This window comes from Miniopterus natalensis, chromosome 2 (assembly GCF_054644295.1).
Source record: "Miniopterus natalensis isolate mMinNat1 chromosome 2, mMinNat1.hap1, whole genome shotgun sequence".
Lineage (NCBI taxonomy): Eukaryota > Metazoa > Chordata > Mammalia > Chiroptera > Miniopteridae > Miniopterus > Miniopterus natalensis.
The window spans coordinates 95,712,963-95,734,324 of record NC_142082.1 but is presented as its reverse complement, the minus strand read 5'-3'; the positions used below and the strand labels follow the sequence as shown (position 1 = coordinate 95,734,324).

At 42.8% G+C, this 21,362-nt stretch overlaps 1 protein-coding gene across 4 annotated transcripts in view; it reads left to right on the top strand.

Annotated features, from left to right (window-relative positions):
• The first annotated feature begins 3,383 nt into the window (after positions 1–3,383).
• IFT88 (intraflagellar transport 88) overlaps positions 3,384–21,362 on the top strand; it is a 132,300-nt gene continuing 114,321 nt past the window's right edge. For 3 of the 4 annotated variants that reach the window (XR_015714049.1, XM_016203549.2, XM_016203548.2), the window contains exons 1-2: positions 3,384–3,563; positions 5,376–5,471. Coding sequence is in view for 3 of the 4 variants with exons in the window: in XM_016203549.2 (XP_016059035.2) it covers positions 5,382–5,471 (90 nt within the window). In the remaining variant the exon portion in view is untranslated. Of the gene's footprint in view, positions 3,564–4,367; positions 4,440–5,375; positions 5,472–21,362 lie in introns of those variants that run through there. The other variant, XM_087814415.1, reaches the window with a different exon arrangement.

The window sequence follows — 21,362 nt, the reverse complement described above, 5'->3', positions numbered from 1 at the left end:
CAGAGGTTTACAGTGAGGGAAATTATTAGTGATGATGATGATAATGATGACCATGATGATATCCCGAGAGGGAGAAGGCAGCAAGCATAACTGAGGCACCATTATCCTAAAATGAGCATGTCACTCCCATAATACACACTGCCTTCTGAAAAACACAGAAATTTGCTCATACAACACCTAGCCAGACCATTGGCCCCAACAGCTCCAGAACTCAGAGATTCTGCTTTCCTAACAGGGGCCCAGTTCCCAGCATCTCATCCCTGACCTAGATCAGGATCCTTGTGTGAGAGTAAACCTTTGTTCAGTATTTCATCTTTGTTCCCAGAGTCTTATTTCTCTTTAACTGAAGAAAATAAAGTTAGAAAGGCAGGAGAGGTCCAACATGTGGACAGCTTTCAATGCAGATCGTATAAATGCCTGCAAATTCATGGCAAAACTGATGGGAATAGAAAATGAAATTTTGCTTATACCTAGAAAGTGATAAGCTCAACACAATAATTAGAAATCCTTCTGAAATCCCATTAACCAAGGCGTGTTTTTTACTGAAAAACTATCATCTGGGATGGAAAGTTAAAAAGAAAATTGAAGGGCCAGGCCAGCGTGGTTCGGTTGAGCATCAACCTAGGAACCATGAATCAGGAGGTCATGGTTGGATTCTTGGTCAGGGTACATGCCTGGTTGCGGGCTCGATCCCCAAAAGGGGGCATGCAGGAGGCTGCTTATCAATGGCTTTCTGTCATCACTGAGGTTTCTATCTCTCTCTCTCCCTCTCTCTAAAATCAATAAAAACGTATTTTTTTAAAAAATTTAAAGAAGCAAATTGAAGAGTTATGCTAAACTTAGGTAATTCTAGACATTTACACATATCAACTAAATTATTAAGCTCTTCTTTGTTGTATACATTAAATATCTTTGGTAGTAATAAGGTTAGGAGCATGATTGTGGCATTTTAGAACTTGATTTAAAGTGGCAAGAATGACCCAGGACAAAAACAGAGATTCAAAAGAAAATCAGAGGGAAAGCAACTGAATGCTTTGTACTTACTGGTGACTAGCATACATGGGTGTTTTTGTGGCTAATATCATTGATTTTAATTTTACACGTATCTTTCAGTTGAGTTACTTTAAGGCCAAGAGCTTGCCTCTTTCATCCTTTAAAAGTCATGATAGTACTTAGTTGTTATGTATCTTGACCATTTCCTCTTTGGCAAACAATATACAGTAAAATTAATGCTTGGACTTCAGTGAGTACACCCTAGTTATAAATTAGAATTTAAACTGTGCTTTGTTTAGTTCATATGCTACCACATATGCCTCCTTGCATATTACATATTAATTTCAACTTGTTAATGACTGTGCTTTTTGTGGTTGAACAAAGACTCTTTCATTAGGGTAATTCACAGTCCAATGTCCATTTATTTTAGAACAGATTAGAGTTATTGGCAGGTTGGAGTTAATTTGTAACTTGCAAGTAAAGAATCTTGCCAGCCTGACCACAAAGCATGAGACTTTGGCTAAACTGTGAGTACACTGTCTATGCACAATTCAGGGTCTAAGGATTCTCCCCAAAGGCCATGAGAATGATTTCTCTGGACTTGACTGTGCCAGTTGGAAAAGCACTGTTTTTCACATTCAGGAATCTGAATCTCACCCAGGCGGCTCTGAAGCAAGACTCTAGTCCATTTGATGTAAAATATGCAAAATTAAGTTTCATTATTCCTTTTCTTGTACATTTCAACACAAAGAGAGCTCCTGATAAAACCCCCAGGTAGGAGCATGAGTTGCTGCCATGTCACACTAACAGGAACAGAAAAAGAGGGTCTGGAACTTCAGTGATCCTATTTTCAAGACACTGAGTGGTGATTCTCCTCCTAATAAGTATAAAAAGGATTATAAGTTTCATTCGTGTCATTAGCCCCAGGAAAGAGCAGGTCTCAGTTATTCCAAAGACAAGGAAAACAAAATTCACTCTGCGTTTTCAGGCTCATTTGCTATTAACTTTTAGGGTAAAAGGAGGTCTTGATAATTTTAAATATTTAACAGGCAATTACTGCATTTCATGGTATTTTTCTGGGCAGAATAGGTGAAAACGATAGGGGAAAGGGCACATAATAGGAATAGAACCATAGTTGTTTAATGGTTATTCACTTTACTAACTATAGATAAGAGATTTTCTTAAAGATCCTGGGAAACTGGAGGATGTGTTGCAAGAAGGAAAACAGGGCTGTAAAAGATAAGGTGGCCTCAAAGCCCGGATGGGTCCATTACTCAGAAAAGAAAATACAGGACACATTTTAACTTTGCTGCTGTGCCCAGACCCTGACCCCCTCCAGGGGTTTGCTTCAGGAATGCTGACCATTCTCCAGTCCTAGGAACAGGCTGAGCTGTTTTTAACATCATAGAAGATTAGCCACCTTGTTATTGAACTTTGAGCTCCTGGAGGCAGACATACTGTTATACCCAGGTTATGCAAGACTAATTCACACAGAGATCAAATTGAGCGTTTGGAGATTTACTTAGCTGGCAGCAGCGGCTACGAGCAGGCTCTGAGTCTACTGTTCTAACTGCTAATCAATCACATCTAAAAACACATCTTTAGAGAAACATCTAGACTGGTATTTGACAGAAAACTAGGTACCATGAACTAGTCCAGGTGACATTAAATTAACCATCACAATAGTCCATAACAAGAGCAAGACACAGTCATGGAGAATTGTCTCCCAAAATGAACTTAATGTTTAAAACTCATTAATTACTGGTGTCTTTAGACTCCCCCTGCCCTTCCTCTATTTATTTTTGACATTTAAAACAAACTTTAATTTTATTAAACAATTATGAATTTAATTTCTCATTCATTTTCCATTTTTTAAGCTTTCCTCTGAAGCTGGATCTAGGTGCTTGGGACACAGTTTCAGTTCTTTCCTCTAAGGCACTCACCAGAAAAGAGTAAGTGAACAGTTCTGATGGTCTGCACAGGGCGGCTGTGGGAACAGGTAATGCAAACAGGAGGAGAGGAAAGAGGAGCTGAGGTCTCCCAGAGAGAGAGAGATGTCTCTGGAGAGTAATTTTATAGGGTGACCAAAGTGTGTCGGTGATCACACGGAAAGCGGAATTCAAAGGCTCACATATTAAGAGTAGTGGCTGATAGTTCATAGTGTCTTAGCGTCATTCTTTACTATTGTTTTCTGTCTGATTTCACGATTTACAATACCTCGGCTTCCTTTCCTTCCCACTAGAGGCCGCCCACCAGGACCCAGTCCTCCGAGCCCCGCGACTCGCGGCCCCGCCTCCGTCCCCTTTGGCCTCAGCCTCAGTCCCCGCCCCTCCCGCGCCTCTCAGTCCCCGCCCCTCCCGCGCCTCTCAGTCCCCGCCCCTCTCTCTTTCCGGGGACCGCGGAACAGCCCAGCTCCTCTACTCCCAGCCCCGCCCCCGGCGCGGAGGACCGTGGGAGCAGTTTCCTTGGATCCGCGCGTGGCAACGACTCAGCCTGCGCAGTCTTAGATTCTCCAAAACGCCGCGTCGTTCGGGCTTCACTGGCAGTCGCCCTGCTCCCCTCACCGCGAGGTAGGAGAGGGGCTTGGGGCAGGGGCGCCTCGGGGGCCGGCGCGGCCTCCCCCGCCTCCTCGGGGACTCCGGGGCTGGCTTTTGGGGGCCGCGAGTGGCCTCTGCCTGCGGAGCGGCACCTCCCTCCCTCGCCGCCGCTGACAGTCCCCCAGGGCCCGCCGGTCCGCCCCGAACGCGGGAGCCCATTGCCATCAAGTTTGTGTGGCTGCCTGTCCCAAGTCACAGTCACGCCTGAATGGGGAAAGTTGGCACCAAATTAGAGCTTGACACGGCAGACGAGGTGAACACTCCCATTTAATGTCTATGTCGTCTAAAGCTTGCGAAAAGTGGCCCCAGGAAAGGTGCAATTCTCGGTGTGTGCCCGCACACCGCAGTACATCCTCACTCTCACGACGGTGAAGGCAAAGACTGGAAGTAGTTTTCCCCAAATCCCTCGTAGGCCCAAAATCCCACTTTCTCTTCTACACGGTTGATTTCCCGGCTGTGAGCTTTAAGAGGAACGACAGTGGGCGTCTTGGAAGGATATTGTCCAGCACAGTTAGCAGAATATCATAAAAACAGATATTTCAAAGAAAGGTTTTGCTGGCATTTGATTTACATTGAGAGGGTACCCTCGGCAGATCATTTCAATACGTGAGGCTTGTGATGTGCGTAAAGTGCTGCTGAAATAGCTTGCAGAATCCAGCAAGCCAGAGTTGTTACCTTTGTTCTGCCACCCCTACCTGGTAAAAGAGTGGGTACTTCTTTTACCATTCCAGGCCTGACTTTCCACATCTTTCAAGTTTGTATATTCACTAGATATAAACTATTTTCAAGCTGGCTGCAACCTAACAGAAAGGATGGAGCTCTGGTTCTAAAAGTTGCTGTTTTTATGAGGTATGTGTAAGCCAAACTAACAGGGCTCATAATCAGTCAGCTCTTGATCAGCACAGTAGTCCTCAAAGTGTGGTCCCCAGACCAGTAGTGTCAGCAGCATTGGAAACTGGCTAGAAATGCACATTCTCAGAGACTAAGGGGGTGGTGATGACTGCCACCCAGGACTTACTGAACCAGAAACAGTGTGGAGTAGCAATCTGTATTTGATCTGAAGTTGGAGAATGACCATGTTGCTGTATATATAATCCCAATGAATTATTTTTTAATGCTGAATAGTTTTTCACTGCATAAATATACCACATTTTGCTTATCCATTGTATTGATGGGTACCTGGTCTATTTCTAATCTTGGGGTACTATCAGTAAGGCTCCTGTGAACATTATTATACAAACCTCTTTGTAGACATGTTTTCATTATTCTTGGGTAAATACTTTGGAATGAAATTGCTAGGTTGTAAGATATATGTTAGTTTTATTAAACCACCACACTTTTTTCCAAAATTATAACATTTTACATGCCCACCAACAATGAGTATTGCAGTTGCTCCATGTCCTTGTTGACCTTTTGTGTTGTTGATCTTTTTAATTTAGCTCTTCTGATAGGTGTGCAGTAGTTTCTGCCTGGCGCTGTCATTGACTATTACATACCTTTTTTCTGCCCTTGATACTAAGCTCCTTGAAAATAAGGATGATGAGCTATATCCCTCTCTAGTGCTTGTCACTGTCCTTTGATGGAGCAGGTCTGTATTGAATGTGAAAGGGCAATGAATGAATGTTTTGACACCTAGTTTTGAGAATTTCACATGAAAAAAGTTTTAAGCCATAAAAATGTGTAGAGGTAAATTTGACCAGAAAGGTTGTTAAATAGTTATACTTTATTTCAATTAAGAATTATTTCTTATCCCAAGAGCATATTTACACTGCTGATTTTTCCTAGGTACAGATGATGCAGAATGTACACCTGGCCCCGGAGACAGATGAAGATGACCTTTATTCTGGTTACAATGACTACAATCCAACCTATGATACCGAGGTAAAAAAAAATCTACTTATTTTTTACATTGATGTTTGTTAAGCAACTGGTTCATGAAAAATTTGCATTTGAGGGTTCTGCCTTATTATGCTTTAAATTAAGTAAGCTGATTAAAAGCTTAGAAAAATGCTATTGCTAAAGAATCCACTAACTTCCATCAGTAATAATAATCGTAGCAGAAGGGAAAATCATGAGAAAGGTTATGGAAACAAATTAGGATCAATCATATACTATATTTTTCAGCACTAGCTATCTGAATATGTGAGTTTAAAAGACTTAGATCACTTGAAGTAGCTAAAATCAGGTTTTTTTAATGCTCTAAATTTGAAATGTCATATAGAGTTACTTTAATTCTTTTGATTAAATTATGTAAGTATTTTATAGAAGAATTAGGAAGGCCTGGCCGGGCATGGCTCAGTGGTTGAGCGTTGACCTAGGATCCAGGCGATGGGGGTTCGATTCCCAGTCATGGCACATGCCCGGGTTGCGGGCTCGATCAAAGACTCTCTCATCATTGATGTTTCTATCTGTGTTTCCCTCTTCCTTCCTCTCTCTGAAATCAATAAAGATATATTAAAGAAAAATTAGGAAGTAGAAATAGTTATAAAGAAAAGTTAAAATCATAGAAACTGTCACCACCCAGAGATGACCATTAACTGACTTATAGTGCTTATCTCTCCATTTTCCTATGCAAATATGTGAATATCTCTTTATAGTTTGGGGTAAAATGGTGTCATACTCTGTACTGTTTTGTAACCTGGTTTTTCTCCTTTATTAAAATATCTACTTATGTCAAAAAGTCTGTATCTACTTACTATTTAGTGGTGTAGTTATTTAAAAAATGAAATTATTACTAAAATGAATATTTTAAATCTTTTTACATCATTGTGAGTTATAGTTTCCAAATTGTAAGAAAACACGGACAATAAACCTTTTTATAAACTCATCTTGAATTAGTGTGTGAAAAAAAGGTAAGGATGAAGGATGTGGGAGCTGATTTACTTGCTAGTATATAAAATTCAAATATTAGCATTTATAGGACTTTAAACTAATTTGGGAAATCTCTGTTCACTAGAATTTTTTGTACAGCTTATAGTCATTTTCAAATTATTTTTTCCTCTGGAGAAAAATGGTGGTCTGTGAATTTGAAACCTAGAAAGAAAATAGTAACCATTCACTTATTCTATATGAAACAAAAATATAGGAGATACTGATCACTGTAGAAAATTTGAAAAATACTGAAGATTGAAGAGAAAAATAAAATGACATAAATACTGTCACTCAAAGATCACCTGTATTAGACATATAACCTGATGTTTTGTTGTATTCCTTGTTTTTCACTATGTAGATGCTTTCCTCCCAGCATACAAATACACACACACACACATAGGATTCTATAGACTCCTTTTTAAAAATTTGCATGAAAACATAGGCATTTTGCTACATTAGTATAAACTATGAAAACCACTGATATCTCCTCTTTTCTCCCAGTTATAAAAGTAATATGTATAGCCCTAGCCAGTGTGGCTCAGTTGGTTGGAATGTGGTCCCATATACCAAAAGGTTACAGGTTTGATTCCCCGTCAAGTCACATGCCGGGTTTGCGGGGTTCAATCCCTGGTCGGGGCAGGTACAGGAGACAACCAATCGATGTTTCTCTCTCTCTGTCTCTCTGTCTCTCTCTCTCTCTCTCTTCCTCCCTTCCTCTCTCTAATATCAATAAAGAAAAAAATGTTATATGTATAAAAAATATTCATGCTCATTGTTGAAAAACGAAATTACCCATAATTACATTATTCTGAACTAACTACAGTTAAAGTTTGCTTTGTCTTTCTTTCATACATACAGTTTTAGCATGTTTGAATTGAAATAGCATTTACTTTTCTGTTTGCTTTTTTTAAATTCAACTGCCTCGTAGGCAGTCTCATGATACTAAAAATTGAAGTCAGTGTAATTTTAATGGCTACATAATACTGAATATGGACAGTTGTTTATAACTATTTTCTGATAATAGGATATTGACAGTTTTCTGCTACTATAAATAACAACGCAATGAACAATTTGAACAATTTTGTGCATAAATAATTTTCTGTATTTTGATCAAACATTTTCTAGGATAGAGTCCAAGAAATTGAATTTAGATAGTTCATGAATATGATCATTTTTAAAGCACCAGAGAAACTTCCTAACATCTCAGCTCTTTACAGTGTGGCTTCATTATTTCATTTGGAGTGAATATTCAGAATATCAGAAACAAAAATAAATCATACAGTAAAATAAAAACATTTGCTTTACTTAACCCATTTTTTTTAATCTTACTTAATTGGAATAATAACAAGTTTAATATATAACTGAATTATTTGAAAGTTATTAAGATGTTCCATAGATTATGCAAGTTGTTAATGAAAAAGAAAAAAATTACAAAAGTTGTGTTAGTTTGTATTTGTAATTGGAGAATTTGTTGACAATTTTTAGTTTGTCAGAATTCATTGAGCTGATTAATCAAATTTTACTAATAGTTTAGGAATACTGGAAGACTTCCTTTTCCAAAATATCTGCTGAAATACTATAATTAATTATGCTAAAGGTTGCCTTTGGTTTTATACTTCATGTGAAAGTTGCCTAGTCTCTATAGCTAACTAAGAATTGTGTACTTATTTAATTTTATGTAGTTGATATGAAAGGTAATAAAGATTATTTTAAGTAAAAATTAAAGAAGGATGCTTGTATATAAAATGTTTAAAGTGTATACAGTATTAACTCCTGGTTATATAAACATTTTAATTGCATAGTTTTGAAAAGTTAATTGATATTTACTCTATTTTTTAATGTATTTTTTGTATTTATTTTTTAAATCCTCACACGAGGATATTTTTTTCCATTGATTTTTAGAGAGAGTGGAAGTGAGGGGGGGAGGAGAGAGAGAGAAACATTGATGTGAGAGAGACACATCGATTGGTTGTCTCCTGCCAGTGCCCCAACCGTGTCTGGAGATCGAACCTGCAACTCACGTACGTGCCCTTGACTGGGAATTGAACCTTCAACCTTTGGTGTGCTGGCCAATGCTCTAACCACTGAGACACACAGGCCAGGGCTGTATTTATGTATTTATTTTTCAATAACCAATTATATTTTTGTTGAAAGTACAGTAGTTCCCCCTTATCCACAGAAAACACGTTCTGAGTGTCCCAGGATGCCTGAAACTGGCAGTAGTACTGACTCCTATAAATACTATGTTTTTTCCTATATATACATATTATAGTAAAGTTTAATTATACATTAGGCACAGAAAGAGATTAGCAACAATAATTAATAATAAAATAGAAGAGTTATGACAATATACTGTAAAAAAAGTTACGTGACTGTCTTGCTGGAGGTCACCAGGGAGGCCAACGGAGGCCTTAATTCAATAGTGGGGTCCAGATCCTTGTCACCACACAACAAAGAATTTGAGGGCAAGGCAGAAAAATTTAGCAAAGCACAGTAAATTTATTAAAAGTACTCACTTGAGAAGAGGGTGCTGGCAAACTCAGGGAAATAGACACCCCAACGGGGTCGGGTTAGAAGGTTTTTATTAAACGTAGGCTAATGGGAGCATAGGTTGGTCCTCGGCTTCTGATGCTGGTGGGCTGACTGCTGATTCTGCTTGTCCTCTTCACTCCCCTCTGGATAGTGATTTCTTTTTTGGTCCTCCTGGAATTGTCATGGTGATTCGGGGGGAGGAGTGGTTCCAAAACCCCAATGTAAATTTATTACAATGACATTATAATGACCTGTTGGTCATTTGTATGTCAATAAGGTTGCTGAATCAGGTTGAGAATGTTTTTGTTTATCTTAAATACAAGAAATTGGGACAGGAAAGCAGGGGAATGGGGGGCTAGTAGTCAGCATAAGTCATATGCAGGATGAGAAAGGGGAAGGATAGACCTTGAGGCCTTTTTTCCCTATTCTAAATTTCCTGACTCATACATTCCCCCTGAAAGATTTCAGTCCCATAATCATATGGGAAGGTGAATGAAGGGTTGGTGATTCTTCTGTAGTTGCTTCAGGCTGAGATTGGGCATAGACCCTGCCTAGCCTGGGATTGAAAATCTCTTCCTGCTTGATCTAAGGGCCCAAGCTCTATATCCCCTGGATGTTGAGGTATGGGCTAGATCCTTGGATTATGATCATCTTTATATGAAACTGTTGTAATAGAAGATATAACAAGAAGATTAAAAAAGCATAGGCCAAAAAATAAAAGGAGAATAGTTATTAATGGATCAAGGAGTGGAAATACCCAGGTGAAAGAAGTGTGGACGAAAAGAGGCCACGTGCTAACCTGACTAGCTCAGGGAAGGCCTGCATGGCCACCTTGTAAACTTGAGACCTAAAGTAACCACAAAGGGTGGTCTGAAATTAAAACTTTTTAAACTAAAACGCAGCTGCCCTAGCTGTTTTGGCTCAGTGGATAGAGTTTCAGCCCGTGGACTGAAGGGTCCCAGGTTTGATTGCATCTAAGCACACGTACCTCAGTTGCAGGCTTGATTACCCACCCTGGTCTGGGCTCCTGTGGGAGGCAGCCAATTGATGTTTCTCTCTCGCTCTTTCTCTTTCCTTCTACTCTCTCTGAAAAGCAATGGGAAAAATATCTTCAGGTGAGGATTGAAAAAAAAAAAAAAAAAAGGCCTAGTAATGTCCTAGGCCAGTATCTTCCCTGACATAGGTCAATCTTTACCTTACCTGAGCCTGTCTATTGTCTTTTTGCGTCTACAATAACATGGCATTGGAATGTCAAAGTAATTTTGCTTTTTCTAGACCCCTCAAAGAGCAGGCACTGCTCTGTGGAGACCACAAATGCCCTCATTGTTACTGAGTTAATTGTTGACTGTTAACTATCCTATACCAACCTATGTAAAAAAAGTATGTGCCTATCATTTTACTTTTTATCCAATCCCAGAGGTTTCCCCACTTCGCTTTCTCCCACCTCCCTAATCTATCTCCAATGGATTTCAAATAAACCCACTTATCTCTTCTTTTGACTGTAATGTATAAAACAAGGTGCAAAACTGCCATTCTCAGGAGCATTATCTCAATCCATTGAGATTCTGCTTCCTGGCCGTAGTCATCAGTTTGGCTCAAACTCACAAATATTCTTCACAGGTTTGAATGTTTCTTACGTTAACAGAAGGGGGAGCCTTTTAAATCGTGTTCCAAATGACATTGAGATCTGTTTCTTGGTTAAACCTGTGAAGCTAGGATGCCTGTTTGTAGACTTTTGGGATATTATGTTCATTTGTTTGTAGACTTTTGGGATATTATGTTCATATTATGTTCATTATGTTGATTTGTTTATTTATGTGCGGCAGGTTTCATTATTGACTTCACAGATGCCTCCTTGTTTGGCTAGGAGATAGTCTAGGGCAAGTCTGTTGTCTAGAACTACATTAGCTAGAGAATCTGGGGATCCCTGAATTCCCTGTAGGGCCTCCCCTGTGTGGTAGTAAGGACTTCTAGGGCCTGAGTTAGATTGTGTAAGATTACCTCATGATAGGTGAATCCTATCCAAGGAGTGGCTGTGCTGATTGCCACTCCTATGCCTACTAGGATTTGGCCTGTGGCTCTTTTGGCTCTTGTTGGGGAGGTTATATTGTGGACAGTTATTCCCCATCCTGTGGGCCCTGATAGACCAAGAGTGCATTGTCCCTTGACTTGGGAGTTGTCTGTGCAGGGGGTACGCCAAGGCCAGAGCAGAGTAGTAAAAGTTCCTTGGGACTGCCTGTCATAGGGGAGTTGGTGTTTAAAATGTCCACAACGGAAGACATGTCCTGGAGGTGCACAAGCTCTCCTAGGTGATGTGTGGGTTAGTCAGGTACTAAGGCCCCTACATAGCCCAGAGATGCCAAATTAACAGGAGGGCCATTTACGGCTCTCCTGTTAGTTTGGCATCTCTGGGCCCCATAGGGACCTCCCAAGCTTAAGGAATGCGATACATTAGTTTTCAAGCCTGAGGTTCAAATTCCTCCCAATAAGTGCATCTTCCAGAAGGAGGATGTTTTTCCTTTCTATCAAAAACTTGGTGGGAGGCAGGGCACCAATGGGTGATGTTAGGATGACAGGATTATGAGGTGTGAAAGGTCTTGGGAAAGATAGTAGGGGTGGCGAAAGCCCAGTAAATGTTCAGTTTGGTTCAGGCTTATTTGTGCGTGTATTGCAGGGGACACAAGTAATGTTGAGGGAAGAACAAATAAAAGTGTATGGTCGTTTTCTCTGGGTGTGGTTGTAGGGTAAAGTGAGGTGAACACAGCCAAAGGGAGTCTTTGTGATACTGAGATGAACCTCCAGAGGGTTAGACTTTCCAAAGTGCTTTGGGGAACCTAAAAAGAGAATAGGGGTCTGGGCTTGTCTTTATGGGGATATACTCAAGGCTTATTGCATTGACCTGAGGGTCGGGATGGCAGATCCAACAGACAGAAAGATTGTTTCCTAAAGTGATGATATTCAAAAGGTTGACAAGAGAGTTCTGTCTCTAACCTCTGTAGGTAATGGGGGGAAGTAAAACAAGTAGGGCTAGAATTACCATTTTAAGAGCGAGGGAGATAGTTGCTAAGTGGGGTGCTTGGTGGTACACAAGTGAGGAGGAGAATGAGGGTTACACCCTAAGCAAAGAAAAAGACCTAATACCTCATCAGTCAGGTGGTGGGTCATTTACTTATTGGCCAAGGAGTCTTCTTTGGTTTGTTTCTGAAAGAGTTGTTACCGGAAAGGGGACCTGGCCCCTGGCGGGCCTGCCTAGGGCCAGCTGATTGTGTGTGGGTCTTGATTTTGTGCAGGAAAAATTTCACAACATGAGTCCAGATGACTATGAGGGAACATTTATTAAAGCTGGGGCAATAAAACAAGAAAGGGCTTAGCATAGAAGAAGCAACAGGAGAGCCTAGGCTGGGCTGCTCTGGCTCTCTGGGAAGTCAGAGAAAAGGGGGCCTTGGGAACAGGTTCAAGGGACTAGCCTGAGAGGAGCTGCCTCTGCCCATTCTGCCCTGGTTGCAAGTTTTGTGGGGTCCCTTAGAGTTTAGGAGATGCATGCCTGTGCGGGAAGAAGAGGGGGAAAAAGAAGGGAAGGGAAATGGAGGCAAGGTTGCTCCCCAGAAGGAGATCATGGGCTATATCCTTTGTCTTGAGGCTTTTATTTCTCTCTTGCAGGCTGGAATCTTAGGGGAGGTCCAAGGGGAGGGTTTCAACAGAATATTCATCAGTTTTCTAGGTGTGCTCCTTCAGGGTTATGGCCTTCACTGATTGGTCAATGTCAGGCCAAGGAGTCGTCAATCATCACAGCTGGTCCTGGTGTTGCCCACCTGTTTTCCTGATTTTCTGGGTCTGAAGCTGAAATACAACTGAGGCCTAGATATTATTTCTAGGGAAGTGAATTGCTCTGTCATTTTGTTCAGCTATCTGTCTCAGTTTCCCTATTCCACTTGTCCTGGATTACTGGCCTGCCTCAGAGTAACTTTAAGTCCTCCAGGGGTTCACAGGTGTGGTTGTCCTTCTGGTATTCCTGCAGAGGCTCAGGAGAGAAAGGCTTTATTCTAGATAAATGTACCCAGGGTTGTATACCAGATAGCTTGACTGCTGTGGGGATGGCAAGCAAGAGCTGGTAGGGTCCTTTCCATTTTGTTTTTTTTGTTTGTTTTGTTTCGTGTATGTGTATATATACACATATATATTTTTAATCTTTATTGTTGAAAGTATTATAGATTTCTCCCCTTTTTTTCCCCATTGATCCCTTCCACCCCACATCCACCTCACCCCCAGGTCTTCCTCATACTATTGTCTGTGTCCATGGGTTATGCATTTGTGCATATAAGTTCTTTGATTAATCTTTCCCCATCCACTCCCCCACCCCAACTTCCCTCTGAGATTCCTCAATCTGTTCCATCCTTCTGTATCTCTGGATCTATTTTGTTCATCAGTTTATTTTGTTCATTATATTCCACATATGAGTGAGATCATGTGATACTTGTCTTTGTCTGACTGGCTTATTTTGCTTAGCATAATACTCTCCAGTTCCATATGCTCTCCTATGTTCATAGCAGCACAATTTACAATAGCTAAGATCTGGAAACAGCCCAAGTGCCCATCAGTAATGAGTGGATAAAAAAGCTGTGGTACATTTATACCATGGAATACTATGCAGCTGTGAAAAAGAAGGTCCTTTCCATTTTGGAGTTAACTGGTCCTCTGAGGAGCTTTACTTCGAAGTCTTGAGAAGGACCCAATCCCCAGGAGATATACTGGGCCTGTGAGTTGATGTTCCCCAGAAATGGAAGGATTTTATTGCCTTATTTTTGGAGAGCCTGTTACACCTGTCCTAGACTGAGAATATATTTACATTGCTCCTAGACCTCAGGGTCAAAATATATGTCAGAGGTTAGGAAAGGTCTCCTGTATAACATCTCAGAAGGGCTTAGTTCTAAGTTTGATTTGGGAGCTCCTCTGTACCTTAGGACTGTAGGCAGGAGCCAGAGCCATGTCTCTCAGGTCTCCTGGCATAATTTTGCTAAGATTTTCTTTAAGATATGGTTAGCCTTTTTTACCTTTTCTAAAGACTGAGGCCTCCATGAACTATGTAAATGGAAGTTAATGTCTAGGCCTTGGGCTGTTTCTGGGGTAATTTTGTCCACAAAGGAAGGGCATTTCCACTTTGGAGGCTTCTGGGAAGTCTAAACCTTGGAATGATTTCCTTAAAGAGGGCTTTGGTTACCTCCACTGCCTTTTAAGTCCCGGTGGGAAAGGCCTCTACCCGTCCAGTAAAATTATTTATGAATACCAAGAGATATTGGAAACCCAGGGAGGGAGGCATTTATGTAAAACCTATTTGCAAATCTTCTCCTTGGAAGGTACCCCTTCTCTTGAGAAGACAGGGAGAAGGGGGACTTTATTTTACCCCCTGGCTTGTTAACTGAACAGAGCACAGCCTTCAGTGACTTCTTTTATGGCTCAAGATAGGCCCCTCTCAATGAAGATTTTTTATGTTAAAGAATAGGTGGCGGGAGAAACAAGATAGCGGCGTAGGTAACAGCTGCACCTGCCGCCTCCCACAACAACATCAAAATTACAATAAAAATACAGAACAACCATCACTCAGAACCTCCTGAAATCTAGCTGAACAGAAGCCCTACAAAGAGGGAACTGAAGAAGCATCGAGACTAGAGACCAGTAGGAGGGGCAGAGACATGGGTGGATCAGGGCGGAACCCAGAGACGCAGCCACCGGCCCATACCTGGTGCCACAGTTTAAACCTGGGAGGGATATCTCGGCGGTGGAGGTTTCCCGGAGCAGTGAGGGGTCCCAGCCCATCGGGACCCCCAGCCCAGGGTTCCAGGGCTGGGAAGAGAAGTCCCCACACCTTCGGGCTGTGAAAACCAGGGGGGACTGTGGCTGAGGGTCCCAGAGGCTGTGGGAGTCCCAGGTAGCTCCTTTTAAAGGGCCTGCGCACATACTCAGACGCGCTCCCTCTGAGCTCCAGCGCCCAGCAGCAGCTTGAAAGGAACCTGGGACACTTGGGGAGGAACTAACCTGCCTGAAATTGGGTCGAGAGCTGGAGGGGCAGCTTTTCCCCAGACAGAAGAGCTGGCAGAGGCCATTGCTCCTTTGGCGAGCCCTCCCCCCACAGAGCCGGAACACAGGTGCCATATTTGAATCTCCAGCACTTGACTCAAACCTTTGGCCCCACCCTGGTGATTCCCGGAGGCCCCACCCCTCCCTACCTGCAAGCTCATCAAAGCCATTTCCAGTGGCTTTTCTATGCAAGTGGCCTTTCGAACCTCATGCTTAGGACTTCCCTAAAATCTCTCAAACAAGCAGCAGCGTGCCCCATATGGCTTGATCAGTGGCCCCAGGCCTGGCATTAGTAGCAGCCTTCATTGGCTCATAACTTGGCGTCTTCTGGACAACGCCAAGCCCAGCACAAGTAGCAGCCAACTATGGTTTGCTGTGTAGCTCATGCTGGGTGACCCTGGGAAAGACACTGGCACAGGCTGACTTTGCTCCTCCCAGGAGGCCCCAGAGACAGTGCACCTGGTGGTCAGACTCGACGATGCTGGATTACAACCATACCACATCTGCAAGTGACATACTCAAGGGGCACACTTGGTGAACACCAAAGCTCCACTGAAGTAAATCCTGCTCCATAGGGGTGTCTCTATCACAGCAGCTCTTTGGCTGTAGTTGCAGCTGGTCCCCACAGCCGATTGGCCTGGGAGTCAGTTCCTGCCAGTGACGCCAATAGCAACCAAGGCTCAACTACAACAGGACAGTGCACCAGCCCACACAGGGGAGCACCTAGAAGGCCCAGCTCAGGTGACTGGGGAGGCTGAGCCACTGGACCCTACAAGACACCTCCTACACAAAGCCACTCTACAAATTCCAGGAGACATAGCAGCTCTACCTAATACATAGAAACAAACAGCTGGAAGCAGCCAAAATGTGGAGGCAAAGAAACATGTCACAAAGGAAAGAACAGAAGAAATCTCTAGAAGGGGAACTAAATGAAATAGATCCAAGCAAGCTAACAGATACAGAGTTTAGAATTTTGGTTGTAAGGATGTTCAAGGCTATTAGTAAGACTATTACGAAAACAAGTGAGACCATTGATGACCTAATAAAGTACCTATCAGAAAGGAAGGCTACACGAACTGAAATGAGCAATGATTTTCAGGGACTCAACAGTAGAGTAGAGGATGCTGAGAATCAAATCAGCAATTTGGATCATGAGGAAACAAAAAACACCCAACCAGAAGAGCAAAAAGAAAAAAGAATCCAGAAATATGAAGATATTGTAGGGAGCCTCTGGGACTACTTCAAACGGCCCAACATTCATATTATTGGGGTGCCAGAAGGAGAAGAAAGAGCAAGAAATTGAAAGTCTATTTGAAAAAATAATTACAGAAAACTTGCCCTACCTGGTGAAAGAAATAGACTTACAAGTCCAGGAAGCACAGAGAGTCCCAAACAAGAGGAACCCAAAGAGGCCCACACCCAGACACATCATAATTAAAATGCCAGAGGTTAAAGACAAAGAGAGAATCTTAAAAGCAGCAAGAGAAAAGCAATTAGTTACCTTGAAGGGAGCACCCATACGACTGTCAGCTGATTTCTCAACAGAAACTTTGCAGGCCAGAAGGGAGTGGCAAGAAATATTCAAAGTGATGAAAAACATGGAACTACAACCAAGATTACTCTACCCAAGATTACTTCTTCTCATTTGCCAATGGTATCCTTTTGCCTCAAGGACAGTTTGAACCTGATGTGGAGTTTGGACTTCTAAAGGTTGGCTCAGGATCAGCTTTAGTGGCTTCTTCAGTTACCAAGGCAGTTGCTGCTACTGCTCGTAGGCAGCATGGCCATCCAGTTGCCACAGAGTCTAATTGTTTTGAGAAGTAAGCTACTGGCCTGGGGATGTTGCCAAGCTTTTAGGCTAGGACTCCTAAGGCGATCCCTTGTTTTCCTGCTACATATAGAGTAAATGACTTTTCTAGGTCAAGGAGGCCCAAGGTTGGGGCCTTGGTTAGGGCCGATTTGTGTGTTTTGAAGGCTCCATTCTAATGGCTCAGAATCAGGTCCTTTGATTGCTTTATAAAGGGGCTTAGCTATCAGCTCAAACATGAGGATCCAGATTTGGCAGAAACTGCCATTCCTAAAAAGGTTCTTGTTTCTTTGTCTAGGGGACTGCAAGATTTAGAATAGCTTCTTTTCTTTCTATAGAAAGTGAGCGAGATCCCTGAGTTAGGTGGTAGCCTAAATACTTTACTGTTGAGGGTAAAAATCTGCGCCTTATTGAAAGACACTCGGTATCCCTTTTCCCCCAGGAAATTAAGATAGTGTTGTGGTCAGAGTCCTGTTTGGTGGGGCTACAGGTCAGAATGTTATCAGCATATTGAATTATGGTCCCATGTGGTAGTTTTTTTCCAAGCACTTGTCCAAAATTATGAGGACTGTCTCTGAACCCTTGAGGAAGGACAGTCCAAGTATATTGGCCTGTTACATGGGTGTCAAGATCTGTCCATTCAAAGACAGACAGAGGCCAACTATTTGGGTGAAATGGGATGCAAAAAAAGTTCATCCTTAAGATCTAGCACCATAAACCATTTGGCCTCATGGGGAACTTGGGATAGGAGAGTATGTGGGTTGGGTACAATGGGGTGAATGGGAATCACAGCCTCGTTACTGGCTCATAAATCCTGAATCATATACTCACCATTTGGGTTTTTTTCAGGCAGTCTAGGAGTATTATAAGAGGCTTGACAAGGAACTATGATTCCATGCTGAAGGAACTTGTCAATGAGGGATTTTAGACCCCTATGGGCCTAGCTTCTGGTTTCAGAGGGTACTTCCATTTACAAGAGTATCCAGCTGTGTCTTTTAGTTTAATTTGAACAGAGGTACCTGGGTAGCCCTCCCAAGTAGTCCCCTATCCCAGACTATTAAGTTAACAGCAGACTGTATAGGGGCTAAGTCTTGGTTAGAGACCAAGAGAAATATGGAGTCGCCATTCCTCTTGGTTAAACTAAGAAGCTGGATATTAGTACCTATGGTTATCATTAAATCCATTTCCATTAAGGGAGAAGGACATTCTGGCATTACCAGGAATTGTTGAGAAACTAAACAATCTTGAAGGCAGCAACTGAGAGGCGGAGTAAAATATTTTCTTTTAGTTTACCCATCTACCATCAAAATGGTACAAGCCGTGGTTGTTAAGGGTCCCATGTGTTCCATTAGGACAGAGTAGGTGGATCCTGTGTTAATTAAAAATTTAACTTTTTTACTTGCTACATCAAGAGTCACCTGGGGTTTTTCCATAGTCACAAGATTTCATGTGTGCAGAGCCACCAGGAACCTGGGCTCCTTCAGTCTTCCTCAGGTAAGGCCATTGTGGTTTCAGGAGTTACCCCTCTCCCTTTGGAGCTGGGGACAGTTCCTTTTCCAATGGTCTGGCCAGTCACAAAAGAGGGCAAGGTGTGGGGGCTCTTTCCTAAGGAGGAGATGCCAAGGTCCAGCTTTTGAGAACATTGTCTGCTCCAGTTATCTGGCTCACTGCACTTAAAGCAAGCTCCCTTGGGGGACCAAGGGGATGCCCTACTTGGACATCCCAATGTTTCCCTTAGGTGACCTTGAGGCTGCAAGGTGCCGGCAACTGCAACTGCTACCTGCTACTGAGCCTGCCATTTGGCCTGCCTGGTCCACACTGGGCCCTTTCATCTCTTTCAGTCTGGTCACAATGATTTTAGACTCCAAAGATGGTTTCCAGTAATGGAGCCATTGGGGTCTGAGGGCCAAATTGAAGTTTTTGTAACTTTTGTCTGATGTCTGGGTCAGGTTGACTAATATGATGCTGACCGAATAAAGCTTGTCCCTCAGACATAGAGGGGTTTATGTTGGTATACTTTCTAAAGGCCTCAGTCAGTCTGCCCTGAAATAGAGCAGGTTTTTCTTCCTTTCCTTAAGTTACCTCTTTCACCTTTTCATCATTTATAGGCTTGGTGACATATTTTTTCATGCCTCTTATAAGGCAGTGTATCATATAATCCTTCCTAGTGAGGTGCCTGTCCCACCTGGTAGTTGCAGGCTGAACTGCATTCACCCCACCAGGTATCTATCCAGTTGGGCTGCTGCCATTCCATCAATGTGTCCCTCGGCTGCTAACCAGTTCCTATGTTTTTCCCCAGGAGTACGACAGGTGGGCAGGACAATATGAATGTCCCTCCAAGCTAGGTCAGAAAGCATTGTCAGTGCTTGAAATTCATCTACTAACCAACTGGGGTCTTCTGAAAACTGGCCTATCTTTATTTTACATTGGGTGAGGTAGGTTCATGATAAAAGAAACATGAACCCTAATGGTTCCCACACCTCCTTTTGCTACTTCTCTGGGAGGACATAACTTGGTGGGGTCTGGATGATAAGAGGCTCCACTCTTGTTATGTCCTGAGGGTCTAGGCTCCCGTTGGTATTGGTGCATAAAAGGAAGAAGCATAGTAAGGGGGGCTTATAGGCAGGGTGGAAGGTGCCAGAGGAGGTATCCCAGGGGAACCTTGGTATGGGAGGGGCCTGGTTCCTGGCCTTCATGTTCTTCTGAATTATTTATTGGGCATGATGGAGGCACTGACAGGAGAAGGTCACCTAGGATGTCTATATTCACCTGGGGAGGGCTAGAAAAAGGAATGGGCATAGCAGATCTTACATGAGCCTCTTTTCTCTGGGTCTTGGTATAGGGCCATGAAGGCTTATATGTAAGAGATTTCTGTCCATTTTTCCTGGCATTTGCAGAGGAGATCTGATTGAAGGGTAGTATTGTAATTTAAGGTTCCATTTCCAGGCCATGTTTCCCCATCCCCTAATTAATACTGAGGTTGTGCTGTATTGCAGAAGAAAATGAATTTTTATTTGTTTGTTTGTTTGTTTTAAGCCATCTAATTTGAAGTCCATCCAGTTGGCCAGAACGAAGCCTAGTGGCAAGTCCTCAGGAATGGACGAGAAGTTTCCCATAATACCTGGAGAAAGAAAAGGGGTGCTCAAGTGAGGGTGAGGCATCCCAACCTGTCCTCCCACTAGGAGGTGGACTGAAAATCCACCTCCTCATTGAGGGCAGGCTTAGAGAGTACAAACCTAGGGGTCAGGGCATCCCCTGCACCGATAAGTCTGGCCAGCTTGTCCTGGGCATCCCTGGAGTCGGCCAGTATGGCCCCTTAGACGATAGGCCCATGGCTTCCCACTCAGTGGGAATTTGTTTACTTGTCCAGGCATAGGGAGGCTACTAGGGGAAAGGAGGCCCTTAGGGAGGAGCTGGTCTGTGACTTCCCTGCTGCTTTCCCCTCCTTTTGGGCCCAAAAGGCTGTGGCCAGTTATTAAGTCTAGGATGCTGGGTGTAAGCCTGGTGAAGAAGTATCATTCCAGTTAAAGGATCAAAGCTGGTGATTTGCACAGTGGTTAGCAAGAAAGGAGAAACCAACCTGGGAAGCCAGGGTGGTCAGAAATTGGTCCAGGGGAAGGCCACAGTGGTCACAGGACCATAGAATAGTCTGTGACAGTTCCAGTTTGCATTCAGACCAGGTAAAACTGAGGTACATGGCGGTTCCTAAGAAGGTGCAGGCATCTATGAGTAGCAGGAAGTGAGACGATTGAAAATGAGGATGAATGTCTTGAACGCAGTAAAAGAGTGGTGGGAGCATGAGGAATCCTAAGTCTGGTTTATAAGATCACAAATATGGCATTTTGTGACTGTCTTCAGTCAGGAAGCTAAATGACCATATCATGGGCATCTGGTCCCCAGAAAAAGAGAGAAAAATCTGATTTTAAAAAAGGTGTGTTTATGAAAGGCAGAGACAAAACAAGGCAAGTCCATGTGGGCAAACTTACCAGCAACTGTGGACAGAAAACTCACTGCTGGGTGCAGGTCTGAAGCTCTTGGTCGTGTAGGAGGAGGACTCAAGAGTGATTCTGAGGGAGAGAGAGAAAAAAAGAAAGAGAGAGAGAGACACTGATTCAGTCAGGAGTGGAGGAGAGAAACAAGATGCAGGTTCTTAGAGACAGGGTCAGGGGGTGATCTGGGAACAAGCTGCAGCAGCTCACTGTTCCCCTGGTTTCAAGTCTCACAGGGTGACTCTGTGAAAGGAAAAGATCTCTTGGCTAGCTCACCAAAAGCTGATGCAGGAGGACACTGAGGAGGCCAAGGGAGGCCTCAACCCAATATCAAGGACCAGGTCCTTGTCACCGCGCAAGAAAAAATTTAAGGGTGAGACAAAGATTCTGCAAAGCACAGTAAATTTATTAAAGTGAAAGTACACACTTGAGAAGGGAGCGCTGTCAAACTCTGAGAACAAGCTTCCCTTTTGGGGCCTAGGTAGAAAGTTTTTTGAG